The sequence below is a fragment of the Pteropus medius genome, unplaced genomic scaffold (assembly GCF_902729225.1).
Source record: "Pteropus medius unplaced genomic scaffold, Ma_sr-lr_union100, whole genome shotgun sequence".
Taxonomy (NCBI): Eukaryota; Metazoa; Chordata; class Mammalia; order Chiroptera; family Pteropodidae; genus Pteropus; species Pteropus medius.
In genome coordinates this window covers 43,323,583-43,338,958 of record NW_024349800.1, presented here as the reverse complement: position 1 = coordinate 43,338,958, position 15,376 = coordinate 43,323,583, and the positions used below count along the sequence as shown (strand labels likewise).

Sequence of the window (15,376 nt, the reverse complement as noted above, 5' to 3'; positions counted from 1 at the left end):
CGCCCCGCGAGGGGAGGCGCGCCCCGGGGGCCCCGAGGGGGGCAGCGAGGACCGCGGGCTGCGGGTGCGGCGGCGGCGCGTGTGCCCCGCGCAGGGGAGGGCGCCCGCCCCGCTCCCGGCCCGGCTGCGAGGAGGAGGCGGCGGCGGCGCAGGAGGATGTACTTGGTGGCGGGGGGCAGGGGGCTGGCCGGCTGCGGGCACCTCCTGGTCTCGCTGCTGGGGCTGCTGCTGCTGCTGGCGCGCTCCGGCACCCGGGCGCTGGTCTGCCTGCCCTGCGACGAGTCCAAGTGCGAAGAGCCTAGGAGCTGCCCCGGGAGCATCGTCCAGGGCGTCTGCGGCTGCTGCTACATGTGCGCCCGCCAGAGGAACGAGAGCTGCGGCGGCGCCTACGGGCTCCACGGAGCCTGCGATCGGGGGCTGCGCTGTGTCATCCGCCCCCCGCTCAATGGCGACTCCATCACAGAGTACGAAGTGGGCGTCTGCGAAGGTACGGCCGCCCGCCGCGGGCCCCCTCCCACCTGGCCCGCGCCGCCCCCTCGGCGCTGGCTGCGCGGAACAAAGTTTGGCGGAGACTTTCCCGAGGAGAGAGGGCTCCACGGGAGAAGGGGCTGGTCGCTGGCCCCGGGAGGGAGCCCCGCGTCCCTCCATTCCCGCGCACTGCCTGTCCCCCCCTCCCCCGATCCCTTCAAGCTGGCTAGCCGCGGGCGAGGTTGGATTTCGTGGGTGGGGGTGGGCGAGTGGGGGGATCGCCCCCCGGCCCTTCACAGATTCGCACACGTGTGGCCATTCGGGCTTGGGTTGGGTGGCTCGGCCCTGCACCCCGAGGTGTGGGTGCCGCGGGCAGGGGGCACTGCAGAGGCTGTCGCCGGCACCTCGGGGAGTCCGACCCCGCCACCCTCCCTACAGTAGCGTAGTGTGGAACCGAGTGCCACATACGGTAGCGTAGTGTGGAACCGAGTGCCACATACGGTCCGCGAGATGTTCTGTTGGCGGAGGAGACGTGTCTGCAGCTCACTCCCTGTGACTCTTTGATTATTTTTTCCTTGCCTCTTCCTTCACCCCCTTCCTCCTTCGCATGTAAATCAGTTTCAGCTCGGGAATATGACAGCCTAGGGGAAGTTACATACAGCGGTTACTCATGTATTTGCCTATTGAAACCCGTCAAAGGCTTTCTTTCCTGAATGAACGGGGGAGGGGGCTTGCACCTGGGGGTGAAAAGTTATTTCTATTAGTGGCTGCTTTTTAAGATCAGGTGTCCGCGTGTTTCCAATCGCGTCGCCTGTTCTTTTTTTTGTTTGACAGCGAGGATTGCTGTTCTGGTTTCTCCCTAAGCCCTGTCCAGACTGATGGAGGGAGAAAAAGAGTAGGCTAGTGGAGCCTCCCCTCGTTGGGAGAACCTCTGTAGAAGGGTGTTGGCCTCAAGCCCGGCCCGCCTGCCTCGGCCTCGGGGTGCCTGGTGTGGTTTAGGGTCTAGACAGAGGCAGTGAGTTCTTTTTATCTGGCTAATGAACAGGATTCTTGAGCACGAGTTAAAAAGAAGGATCCGTGCTCGGGCAGACGTTGGGGGCGATGGTGCTCTTGCGGGGCATCCTGGTGTATGAGCAGAGGAGCAGCAGCCTTACCCTGAAGGAGCGGCAGGAACAGGGACGGGCGCCCTCTGTCCCCTGTCCCTTCCTTACTACTCACAGCCAGCATCTAGAGAACAGAGAAGGAAGAATTTATTCTGAAGCATTCTTAAGTATGTATGTGTTTGTTTATTGTGCTGGGATACTGAAAAAAAGGGGTATAATCTTAAGGGTAAACGGAGTCTACTAAAAGGCTTCAATTCTGTGATTTTCTTTAAGGACACACATATACGTATTTATACCTGTAGTTTTTAGAGTTTGGACCTTTCTGGAAAATCGAAGAGGCCTTTCTGGTTTGGAAGCTAGTGGGCAGTAATGAGTGAAGGGAACTCTTCTCAGAGGGAAGGGACTTGTACTGCTAAGGCCCTTAGGACGCTGAGTTTAGAGTTCATTTGCCTGTCATACAAAAGTCTCTCATCCGGTGTTTAAGTCTCATTTAATAACGTTTTTATTTCTCACATCAGGAAAAATGGCCAGGAGATTAACTACTGATATGATTTCATGTGTTTGACTTCAGTAATTCTGAGTGACTTAGCTTGAAAGATGCCACTTGGAGTGTACAATTGACTTAAGCCAGCTTCCCATAAATCTAAAAAGAACAAGCAACATGAAACAAGGTTAAATGCGGTAGAAACTGCTGTGCTTTGAGGACTTTTGGAGGCTCTAAAGATTCGAACCCTTGTTTTGTTTCTCCACGATATATTTCTGGTGGAGGAAATGCAGAGCCCAGGGAACAGTCACAGCAATCAAGTGTTTTGGCAACAATAGCCTGGTGTCACAGCTTAGAGTTATTTTGGCAGTTTGTTGGTGAGCCTCTCATTCCTCTGAAATGATGCGATCTCTCATAGCTTCCTTTCTTCTGATAACGCCCTGTGCATTTGGTATTAGCCTTGAAAATGCTTGGAAGTATTTGTTGCCATGATTATATCTGAATTCATGTTTCTAGCAACACTTTTCATTTAGCAGGCCTGTTTTCGGGGCATTTTGTTTCATTTGTCTAGAATTCTAAAAGCAGCAGTCAAGTTGCATTCTGAATCCATGAAACCAAAGTAAGAAAGACTGTTAACTGGTGTAATATATCTATCTATCGATTTTCACTTTACTACAAGATTTGTGAAAAATATAGTTTAAGTGTTTTTTTCTCTTTTAAGAATTGGAGTCTTTATATGTCAGTAATTATCTGGAAGGTGCTGACCTTCTCTTTTGTTTCTCTGTCACTTCGCAAGAAATTCCTCATTGCCCAGTGTTTCCCTCAGTTTCCATTTCTATTTAGAGATTCATGCTCTGAAACATGATTATCATAACTAACATGAATAGAAATTGATATATTTTATACATGTTGAAGTCTCTTGCTGCAATTTTTGCACTAAAATGACCCCTACTGGTTGTATCTGTTAATGAAAACTCTTTTGAAAAACTTCTTATTTAATTGGCTCCACGGAGAAAACATATTGCATGGTATAGAAATATTATCATGACTAAGCTACCTGCTTTCAATGACATAATTTAAATACAAATTACATTGCTCTATTTGCCAACTTGCAGTAATTTTTATTTGTGTTCCTTCTCGTACAGGCTTTGTGGGGGCGAAAAATCATGTTTTTAACTGTAGTTCACAAAGTGAATTAGATAATAAATCAGGGCAAAAATGGACTCCTTCCAACTTGTGGCTCACTGCCTTAGATTTTTAAGGCACGCCAGCCCACAGTAGGCTCTCACTAAACATGCATTGGAAAAATAAATGAACCATGCTCTCTGTAGAAAAAGAATACTGAAAAGAATATTTTCTGAAAACTTAAATAATGGGAAGAGTTGGGTCCTGTGAATCATGTGACACATACACTTGAACTTTTGAGCATCATTTAGATTGCTATTAAGTAAATCCTGATTTAATTTCTTTTTAAAAAAAAGTTTTTGGCTAAGTACCTTTTAAATATAGAGTATAGAGCCAGATACCTAAGGTTTTCTCTGCTTTCTCTCAGTCTAACGAGTACTTTCTCTTCCCCAATGAGAAAGAGGGCTCAAGTCTCTTTCCCATTTCCATTTGGTGAGTGTTCTTGAGCCTTTTGCAACATTCTAAGTGGCCTGTTTCTTGGCGAGGCTGCCTGCCTCCAGGTAAATTGCCTTAAAGCCAGAGAAAACGAGTTTGGATTCTGAACTCCTGAGAAAGAAGACTGGATGGGAGGAGACCTTTTGGGAGATGAAAGACGGAGCATTGAAAAAGAACTGAAGTAGAATATTCTAGGAAGAATGTTTTGATGGGATAGTGAGGATCATATTTTCCTCCTAATGCAAACTAGTACATTATGCTTCTATAAGGGGTGGGGCAAGGTACAGGGAGTATGATCGGCTTTCTCTAATAAAAGGGCAGATGATGGCTTGAGTTTGACAGTCTGTGAGTACAGAGTGATTTGAGACCTGGTGGACACTATTGAGTGGTTTTGCTCTGAGAACTTAGTTGTATTGGATCCAGGTGATCACCATGGTAGATAAGCACTGACTTTCTTTTCCAGTGACTAGTTACTTGGTGGCTTCATCTATATGGAGCTTAACTTTCGTGTTTTCACTGCCACTGTCCCCAAACTGCCTCTTTCAAAACACAATCCTTCGATTTCTTCCAGGTGTTTTAAACTTTCCTTTCACCCACTTTTCACGGGGCAGTGAGTGGAGGAACCGAGGATATGTGCTGGATCCTTACAGCAAAGAACAGAAAGTGGTTTTTCTGATACTGTTGCCATTAAAAGGTTACAGTTTCTCTTCTAATCACCTCAAGATCGTTGCTGAGTAATGTGTTTGATTTTTTTTTTTTAACCTAAAAATCTTTAGGTAAAGTGAGCTTTTCCATGTTACAGAAGCAAGCAGAGGGCCTATTAATAAGGTTTGGGGAAGAGAAACCAATGCAAGTAAACAAGGAAATAATTAGTTCCTCCCAAAAGTAAATATTGATAAAACACGGAGACTCTATTCACTGCATGTATACAAATGACAGGACTTCATGACCTTCACTTTGACTATCAGGCTTACAGAATCCTCACTGTTATTGAGGAGTCCAGTCACATAAAACACTTGGCAAAGGGCAAATGAATTGCATAGGACCAGAAAGGCAAGAATAGCATGTCTGGAGATATTTTGTGCCGTTAACACATATTTAACAGTGACAAGGAGTGTCTTACAAACAATATGTTGGCAGTGCAATTGTGAACAGACAGGTTTATTTATGAAGGAAACGGAACAGTCTTTAAACTGGGCATTATATTCAGCTGTAGGAGATATTTAATGATTTGGTGCAGGTTTCTGTGTTTTGTGGGGCTTGACTAAGATTCGATGATCTGGATGAACAACACCTCCGGGATGCAGAGGGCAGGCATTATGAAGTTGGGGGAAATAGATAAAACAGATAACCCTAGAAAGATAATGGTGTGGGAGGACTAAAGAATGACAAATGAGAGAAGGGAAAAATATTGAATTCATCTTAGGGCAACTATGTCATCCTTTGAAGAATAATCCAAAACACATTCCAGACATTAATTGTGAAATTCTTGAAAAATGTGGGTATGTTTAACATCTTTCAAGCTATGGCACTTACATGAGAGATGGCAGTGCTGCCTCAGTATGAAAATACCGTCAAATGGGGGTGATAAAGTGAGTGGAAGGTAAATATGTTTGGTGAAGCAGGGTCACCGGTAATACTATGTTCCACATGGCACATGCAGTATTAGGATTTCGCATACACCATAGTAAAGCTCAGTTAATTATTTGAGGAAGAGACAGTGCACCAGCCAAACATGCATGAATATCAGACTGAAAGCCTTCCTTCTCAGAAGTCAAATTCTCCAAAGCCGAATTTTCAAAGATCTGACTTGTCTTTGCATAGAAATCAATCACTCATTTATTGATCTTCTGCTCTGTACAAGGCCTTCTGCTGGGGCTGGGGAGCAGCTGGAGAGCCTGGGGACCTCTCAGACCAGTTCCCCACTCCTTACACTCTTTTAATCAAGATGAATAAGGCAGAAGACCTTAAAAAGTCAACATAAGTTCAGGCCAAGTAGAAGTGATTTTGCGAGTCTGTATATGATTAGTCGATGAGTGAAATATGTGGTTAAAATTTGTTCTAGGAATCACTGGATCTGAGATGATCTTTTCAGTTCCTGGTGGCAAAGCCGAAAAGGAGAATTTGAATTGGAACTAGACTTAAAAGTATAAGTAGGAGCCTTTTTTGGTGGGGGAAGGGATCCCACCCATACCTCTTAGCGCCTGCGCAAAATACACATCAGTGTTTCCCAGCATGTAAGAATGAGGTTACATTCTTAATGCTTTACTAGCTGTGGTTCAAAATGGCAAGTTGCCTTTTGAGTGATTTTCTCTTTGTTCTAGCTTGTTCCCTTAGGCAGATGATTGTGGGCAGTGAACTGAGAGGTGTCCCTTTATCAGCATCTCTTGACTTCACCCACTCTGTGCTGCTTGTCCCGGCCAGTTAGCCTGGTCAAATCATGGAGAACCTCTTCAGATTTATGCATAGAGGGGTAGTTGAATATACTTAAATTTAAGAGTGCCCTCATGATAAACACTGGTAAGTGTTCATTTTGGGATCATATAAAACATTTTTTTTTTATGATCCCTTTCTCTTCTGTTACAAAATGAACAGATCTCAATTCCTTACTTCCCTCCCCCAACCCTGATTAATTCCCCATGTGAAACACTTATACCTCGGTAAAAGAGTGTGATGCTTAGAAACTTGGTTTCTGGTCACATCTGCACTCTGCTTTTCTGTGCATCTCAGTTTTCCCTTCTGTGGAGTGGGGTTAATAATAAGGTTGCTATAAGGCCTTAGTGAATCTCTGCAGAGCACTTAGAAGGTTGACTGACATATGTAAACAATAACAAAGCTACTAATCAGTCTAAGTAAAACAATTTGATATGGGCTCATTCTCTTGTTCTGCTTAATACTCATCTACCTGCGTAATTGATCATCATCAGTAGTTTGGAGTTTGGGCTCTTAGGAAACGAATTACTGAGTTCGGTCTCGTCCCCTCCTACCCCCAACATCATAAATGCATTGAAATAAACTTATTTAAAAGTTTCTGAAGTTATTTGCTTCCTTTCCTCCTGATGCCCATTTGCTATTCTTTGTCTAAATTTCTACAAAATTTGTGTATTTGGGGTAAAAGTTAATCATTTATCTGATGTTTCATTTGAGGAAGAGTGGGCACCTAAACTTCCTGTAATCAATAATGTACGTTTTCCTTCACGTACTTATATTCTGGAAGAATTTGCTCCTAGCTCCTGAAATGTTCACAGGATTGGGCCTGGCCTATGCTCAGGAAACAACTTGTCTTGCTGCAGCTCACCTGCATGGGGCCCCAGTCCCACCTGCTGCCATAGTTGGTACAAACTTGGCAAAACCAGAGGTCAGACATTTAACCAGTCCTTCCTCTGTTCTCTCTCTAGCCCTACCTGTTTCCCTTCCATCTGTCACAAGTATGTGGTACATCCATCTTTCACATAGAGCAAATGCTATATATAGGATCTGATTTTTGTGCCGTATGGTAGTGATACCACTTCTCTAAGCCTCAGCTTCTTTATCCGTTAATAGTAATAGCTATCACCTATGTTTAGAGTATTAAATGAGAAAAAACTGTGCCTCTGAAATTTTAATGTGTACACACATCACCTGGGAATCTTATTAAATGTACCGGTTCTGATTCAGTAGGTCTGGGCCAGGCGTGAGATTGCGTTTTTAATAAACTCCCAGGTGATGTCAATACTGCTGGTCTTGGGACCACACTTTTAAGTAACAGAAAGCTAGTACATGGAGAGCATGTGGCACAGAGTGTGACATATAGGACTTGGTAACGTTACCTGCTAGTATGATTATTTTTCAACCAAAATAAATAACATAGGGGCCATGCTTTCACAGAGGCCTTGGCCTAATGGTAGTTACCTAAGACAGTCAATTATAGACCAGGGCAGTCCCAGCTGCTCAGCCCTGAGGTAAGGAAGCTCTGAGCACCTCAGGAGAACTAAGAGGGGTTCTAACTCTGTCTCTGACTAGGAGGAAGGATTTAGTGGAGGGCGTAGCACCCAGAAAGGCCTCGGAGTACCCTTCCCTCCCTCTTTTCACTCTGTGCAGGATGTTTTAGGAAACAGAAAATAGCCTTGGGGCTAGCCGAACCTGTGTTCAAATCTAAGCTCTGTTATTTTTTTTTTTAACTGAACGACCAGTTGCTTAGTTGTTTGGGGCTACAGTTTCCTCTTTTGTGAAAATGGAATATTAATAGCTTTCTATCAAGTAAATATTACAGTGAGGATTGGAGAAAATACACATGTATTTTGTTACATAGATGTGTGTTTGTGTGTAATGGCTAGTATTCCTGGTACCAAGTAAATTTTAAAAAGACAATTAACATTCATTTTAATTTCCATTGTTTTCCATATTTTCTCATTTTCTTAGCTTTTCTATACATAAGCTTTTTAAAAATCTACTTTTTGGACTTACACTTCCTCCACATTTAACTAAGTCTCTTTTTTGGGAAGTCAGCTAGAGGAATTTTGGTCTCATTTGTTGGAGAGAACAGGTCTGTGAAATACTTGGAACAAGGGGCCATGATTCGTGGGCCCCTGGACCAAGAAAACATTTGTTGTTCTGATCCTATATAACTAATACCTAGCCCCTTTGGTATTTCAGCAGAATGTGGACTTTGCTCGACTTTGTGGTTTGACTCCTTACTTCCAGGTAGCTATTTGAAATTAAGAGTTTTGAAAAGGTGACACATCTTAATATTCATGGCATATGGTTTCACGAAAGTGAATTAAATTTCTTTTTATCGTTAGAGGTTTTCTCTGTTTCCAGACATCCCTGGAGACATTGCAGACCCCAAGAGTATTGCCAAGGGCAGGTTGGGGTCACTGGGGTTACAGAAGGAAGCAACGGCAGCAGGCCTGGCGGGCTCAAAGACAAGGGCAGGCTTTGGAATGAGTAGGGGATGGTGTGGGGCCCAGAGTCCACCTGCGTTTCTTTTCTTGATCCCATGTGATAACATGCAGCTTAACTGTGCATTTGCCTTGTAGTTTCTCTGGAGAGTCTGTGGTACAGTAGAAAGCTAGAAGAGAACACTTAGAATTAAAATACCTGATGTTCCTAATGTAGGTGTGATCCCACAACTGTGACTCTTCACATCTGGAAGTATTACTTTTATCAAGTAGGTAGCGACAGAACTCACAAGGCAAATGCTTTATATTGGCTATTATAGAACAAGGGTAAAGAACTTGATGAAGATGCAATCTTTGGGGTCAATAGCTGACAACTTTTTCGTTTTCTTGACAACCAAACCTTATTATCACACAGTAGAAATTGATTTTTTTCCAGAAACTCTTTTAGTTCCAATTATTGTAGTGCCTCTTTCATCAAGAATACTGGTATTCAAACATGAAAACTACCAGCAAGATGAGATGAACTTCCAAATTTCAAGGTTTTATTTAAGTATGTTTGTCAAATTGAAAAATAACACCCTAATTTGAAATATCCTGGGAACATTTGTCTTATAAACATTTAAGAAAGGAAATTACATGTTAATTGTATTTTTAAGGTGTTGTCATTTTACATTTCAAGTTCCTGAGAAGATAATTTGAAGAGTCTGCTATTTGGAAATTTTAGCAAAGGCCTTAACGACTAGTTATTCTGGCTAAGGCAAGATTAAAAAAAAAAACAAGAGGAAGAAAAGAAGAAAGAAATACTGTAGGCTGTAACTAGAGACTGTGCCTGTCTTATTTAGCATTTCAAAACAAAAACCATAAACAAACATCTCAGATTCAAAACAGAAAGGAATTTCTGGCAGGGCAGAATGAAACCTGAGCCTGCAAAGTCCTGGTCTACAAGAGGTAACTTATTTAGCTTCTTATCCAAAGGCCACGAGCAAAACAGTTCACAGCTGTGATAAAACAAAAGGCACCTCAATATGGGACAGTTGTGATACCTCTTTTTTAAGACTTCAAAAGACCTGCCAAAATAAGGCAAAGCTACCTTGAGGAAGTTTGGCCCGAACTAGACTTTTAGTATTAAGAGTATAATTGGACCACGTCAGCCCTGTAACGTGGAAGAAATCGTCCACACAGGATGTGTGGGCTCAGTCCCCTTAGAGGGTATGGTTATAATTCAGAGAAGAATAGTCCATCATCTTGTCAAAGGCAGATCTTGAAAACCTTCATATTGCTTTGCACTTTCTATAGTTTAGAGCTTTGCATTTACATCCTGAGTAAGGAAAAAGGGATAGATGGCAGACAGTTTTATCTCTGAAAGCCAAAGTAGAAGGATTATTAAATGGTTAGAGAAAGATTGGGTATGCTCTGTCTTTTTCAGAACCACTGAAGTTCTCATATTACTGACAAATTTTAAGGAAATTTATTACTGCTATCTATGACATAAAAATGGAAGGACAAATAATTTTCCATATTGTAACCAAAAGAATGAGTGGATTTGTGTGTATCTTAGCTCGCTGCAGGAAGGATTTAAGGCTGCTCAGAAGGGTAAATATCACAAAATTCTTGTACATGAGAATAGCTTGATAAAGGAGAAAAAATAGCTGTGGCTTCCTGATCTTTCATCTTTCAGTAGCTAGTTCAGTAACTTAAATAAAACCTCTTCAACTTCCCTTGACTTGACTTTTCCTTAATTTGTCAAAAGGGAATTAAGCAGTTACTTACCTGAAGGCAAGGGGACTGAACCAGCCATCTTAAGGCCCTTCTGGTTATAAGATCTATGTTTTTATTACAAAGAGTTGCTGGGCAGGAGTCAAATATTACCTTGTGTTTGCAGAGCTAGGGAAGGAAAAAGTGGTGCCTACATGATTCTTTGCCAAGTGCTGTAGACAGAAAGGCTTGGAGGTACAGATCTAGAGTTCTCCCATACTTACGTTTAGTGTGAGGTGGTGGAGACAGCAAAACATCGTTATTGGGAAGTTAGTGACATCGTGTAAGTGCTGGCAATGTTTAAGCCTTATTAACTGTGGTCTAATCTGGATTCAAGGTAGAATTTATGCCTCTTTTATGTCTGTGCTGGCCTGCTGCTTGCACTCTTCCTCCATTTTCTCATTTACCTCATTAATTATTACGACAACGAGGTAGGTAGGTGACAGATATGCTAAGGGAGAAGCTTGAGGAAAGACAGGCCCAAACTTGCTGAAATTCACATGCTCATTTCTGCCTCTGACACTAGGAGAGTTGAGTAATTGCTGTTCTTCCTAATACTGCAGGCAGCAGCCAAATTCTCAGCATTCTTTTACCTTTGCTGCTGTTTTCACTTGCCAGGGAGTCTCCTTAAGGAGCAGACTAAATTTAAAGAAACATCACAGTAATAGTGTGTGGAAGGAGGGGCGAGGAGAGGGGCACTGGCTGTTTGTGGCACCTGGGTGCCTCATATTGGGAGGATGAAATGATTTGTCTCTGAATAGGGACCCGCTGCCCTCTCTGCCAGCTCCCTTACCTTCCGTTTGTCTCTGAGCCAAGGGACCAGGAAGCTCTTTTGCATTTATGCGAGCAAATCTTCACTAAATATGTTTCAAGTACAGGCCAACTGTGAAGCTTGGAAAGTTGTCTTATAGGTAGGATCTAGAAACTTCACCCTTTCCATGTTGTCCAGTGGCAGGGTGTTGAGCGAAGTTAGGTGGTGCAGACCTGTCACTCTGAAATTTGATGTAATATGTGTTATTCCAAAGAATGTGATGAACACAGCCCACAGTGCACACCAGCAATCAAATTGCTCTGCCTTGTGCATATTACGCTTTTGCCAAGAACAGCCTTCCAGAATGAGGTGCTAGTTAATTCTAGTTGGGCATTTTTTCGCTAATAAGTCTGCTGAATGCTAAATACTCCATTTGGGAGTATGCGACTGGAGAAAACGAGAAAATGCAGCAGCTAATTATTATGTAGATCTCTTCCATGATTCTCACTTCCAGTTCAATTACTTCAGCTGCCAATCGCTAGCAATATGAATTTATCTAATTTTTTAGTTTTGTTATATTTTGCTTTTTGCTCCCAAAGCTTTTTCTTGTTTTTATTCCAATGTAGAAAACCACTGTAAGTTTACTAATAACTCGGTAAACATTTTATATTTATATATATTGTTTAACAGAAAATACCTATAGTGGAGTGCAGTGACTTTTCTTCTCTTTTTCTTTCTTAAAGACGATATCAAAAGTTAAATCCTGTTCCAGACCTTATCCTCTTTCTCCCAGGATAGATTTCTGGATATCTAATAGTGGTGGCAGTTGAAATAGCCATTGAAGGGTAGGTGTTCACTTACTAACTGTAGCTTTTGCCTAAATAGGTTTGCTTTACTCTCTTTTGATACATCAATAGGTCTTTTTACTTGGTTCTCTTCCGGCTTGATTAGTGCATGTTAGCTGAAGAACTTTTAAACTGTGAGGCTAGTAATGAGAATCTGAATGCCCAGGACCGAACACCACTTCTCTCTTGGAAGCTGCCAGAGGATTTAGTTTGTTGTTGTCAGAGTCAGTTCTTGAAGGTCCATTTGGTACCTCCCATGTCCACGTCTCTGGCTGTGCTTTGGCCCCCCTCCTCTGGTGAATCCCTGCCACGACCCAGTGTGGGCTGGCTCTCAGGTGCCCTGAAAACCATCGGAAAGGCTTGCTTTCCAGCAGTCCTTCCGTTTATCTCCACAGTCTTCCCATCATGGTTGCATGCAGCTCTCCAGTAACCCAAACATTAAGAGAAATTGGTGCCAAGTGTCAAATCCTCTATGAGGACGCCTTACAATAATGATGTCTGCAACTAACAGGCTGGAAGAAGAGGAGTTCTGTAAAAATGTTTGGAGTGGGGTGTGTTTGCCAGCACATAAAATTTGTTCGACACTGCGGGATATGACACTATGGATCAAAAGTACTAAAACTTCATAAAACGAGGTTGCGGTAGACTTGCTGTCCTACAAATATGTGCCCAGGAGGGTAAAATATATCTGCAGCATCAGCAGCTGGACCCCTAGTACAGTCACAGATGTGACTTTGAGAGACAGGAAGCTGTGATAATTCCTTCTTTCAAGATGTAGTTAACTTTGTGCCTTTGGACATAGAGTGTGTGCGTGCGTGCGTGTGCATGCATATGTTCAGTTGCTGAGGGCTCAACACAAACAGAATACTTTGCATTGTTTTATGGATGCGCTGAAAACAACTTGCATGCTTGAAGCAAATTAAGTATACTATCTCCTCCATAAATCAGCAAACCGAAAATGACTTCTTAATAAAGATTGTGCATCGTTTTATTATATTTGAAAATTCTAATGTCATTGGCTTTTAAGCTGCCTAATTAATTGAGATATATATATGTGGGCAAGTGGAGTTTAGGAAAATTACTGACTTATGTTTTGGTGATTGGAATAAAAGTTTTATTATCCTTAAGGCAATGTGGGGTGATTTTAAAGTAGGTTATCTCTAAACATGGTTTTTGGCCTCACATAGGAATTTTCGATGTGATAGCAGAAAGGAAAAGTAGAACTTTAGGATGAGAAATGGAATACCTCTGTTGAGAAATAAGCAAAATAAAAGAAGCCAGAAGTGTTTTTTGTTGGAAAGAGATTAAATTATTTTCAAAGATGATGTTGGGAAAAGGTGAGCTCTCAGCAACCAAGTTTATTGACTCCTATTCAGGAAATTATAGTCAGTGCTTTGGAGAGAGAAAGGAGTAAGACTCTGCCAATAGAGTTCTGGAAAACTTGAGAGAGATAAAGTATTTACATGCTTTAATAACATAAAACATGTCCAAAAGAAATATATAATGACATGTACATTTGGCACTAAACATAATCCATGTATTATATTTTTAAATATAAACTGTGTGAATATGTAAGCATGTGCCCTTGTGTTAGAAATGCTTGGGTGATACTATTTATTGAGAGAATGGAAAAGTAGAAGGTATTAGGAACTACAAAGAGAGAGAAAATATAGGGTATAACTACTAATAAAGAAGGAACAGTAAACTTTTTTTTTTTTAGAAGGGACATATTTCATATGCATAATGAGTCCAACTTGATCTTTTTTTAAAAAAAAAAAAAACTTAATGTAATAAGCATTTACTTTCCCTGAGAGTCTCAGTAATCTATATCTTATTACTAAAAAAGCCCACAGGTAAGAGGAAATTAGACTCCTAAATTCAGTACCTGATAATTCTGAAAGTTTAGGTTTTCCAACTTCATTTCACGTTTGTCTTAGAGGCCTGTTGAGAACTCAGAAAATTAGGAGGTATGTTCGACACATACTTCCTATTGGGGGTGGCACAGATGTGGGGATTTAGGGATCTCAAAGCCAGCAACTGGAAAATGTATGTGGTGTCCTTTCATATTTCCAAAGTTATCTTATCCTGTAAAATGTGTTCTCATCCTTCAAACTTGACCATTTTATGTGCTTCCTTCGTAAAGCCTTCCTGCCCTGCCCTGCCCTGCCCTGCCCTGCCCTGCCCAGAAACAAATAATGCCATCCTTCCACCCCGCATTGCCCACAAATAGCACTTTCTCCTTCCCTTGTTAGAGCACTTTTCACACTGTGGTGGAGTTCACATTTCTGTCTCCCTGCTTCATTGTGATCCACGTGAGTGCCAGGATTGTGTGTTATTCTAGTGCTTGGCACACAGGAAGAACTCAATGAGCATTTGTTGACTAAATCTAGACTCAAGGTCATCCAAGATATTATACAAAAACTTTCCCATCTGAACTGTTTGGTTTGTGTTATGGAAACTGAAACAAATGACTGTACCTGTTGAGAGGATCCCAGTGAGAAGTCATATTATTGCAGAAGGAAGCTCAAAACAGGTTAACCAGGTCCCATGTCCTCTTCCTCTCCCCTTACCCCAAATCATTCTTAGAATTTATTTTTTTAATTTTGGCTACGATGTGTTAGTTTTAACTGTAGTTGTTTTGGCAGCTATTTAAAGGTATTTTTTATTTGTGAGGACTTTTCCTCTTACCAGTTTGTCATAAAAGTGTCATCTTTCATTCACCAACCCTTCATCAGCTTGTAAGAATTTTCCTCGTGGGTGGCTGCTTATAACCTTCCCACCATGGATCTAGCTGAGATACTATGGTGATGAGCAGCTTGTAAACAAGTGATGAACAGTTATGGATTATTTTACAGACACACCTCAGATGACCATATGAATAATTGATTATCATGAAACAGACTTCTGTATTCTTAGGAGATCTAGGGCTGGGTCTTAAACATGTATGTTGACTAATCAGGAGGGAGTTTAATTAAACATATATTGAATTTTCAGGCCGAGTGCCATGCCGTGAATGACACAACCTATTTACTGCTCCAGGTGATCTCCAAATGTCAGGAATTTTTGGGGGGGGAAGGAAATCCTAAGTCCACAGCATACGGGTGGAAGTGTGTGACTGTGAATAATAAAAGTGCCTCAACAATGGTTTGAACAGGAAGTCCGTAGGAATGCAATATAAGGAATTTAAAAAAGCAAAATCCCATTTGGATTTTCTCCAAACCCTATGACTTCAGGGACTGAGGAATTCATGATGACGAGTAACTGGAGTCTCAACTTGTTATTTAGCAGAATAGAGTTGTTTTTCCTTCAGCTCCAGTCATGAAATCTTTGTTTACTTTTCTAAAGATCTTAAGGTGGTTTACAAATTAAGGTGGTAAGACAATGGACACTTAAGGATACAACAGCAAATTACAACCTTTGGGTGATACATTTGGCACTAAGTTTTTTAACTGCTAAAGAAGGAAGGTTTG

The 15,376-nt window shown here is 41.9% G+C and overlaps 1 protein-coding gene across 5 annotated transcripts in view; it reads left to right on the top strand.

The window, feature by feature from the left end:
- Positions 1-6: 6 nt before the first annotated feature.
- Positions 7-15,376, top strand: part of CRIM1 (cysteine rich transmembrane BMP regulator 1) — a 174,928-nt gene continuing 159,558 nt past the window's right edge. For 2 of the 5 annotated variants that reach the window (XM_039887423.1, XM_039887422.1), the window contains exon 1: positions 97-487. In XM_039887423.1, coding sequence (XP_039743357.1) covers positions 157-487 — 331 coding nt within the window. In that variant the 5' untranslated portion in view covers positions 97-156. Of the gene's footprint in view, positions 488-15,376 lie in introns of all 5 variants that reach the window. The other 3 variants (XM_039887420.1, XM_039887421.1, XM_039887419.1) reach the window with 2 other exon arrangements.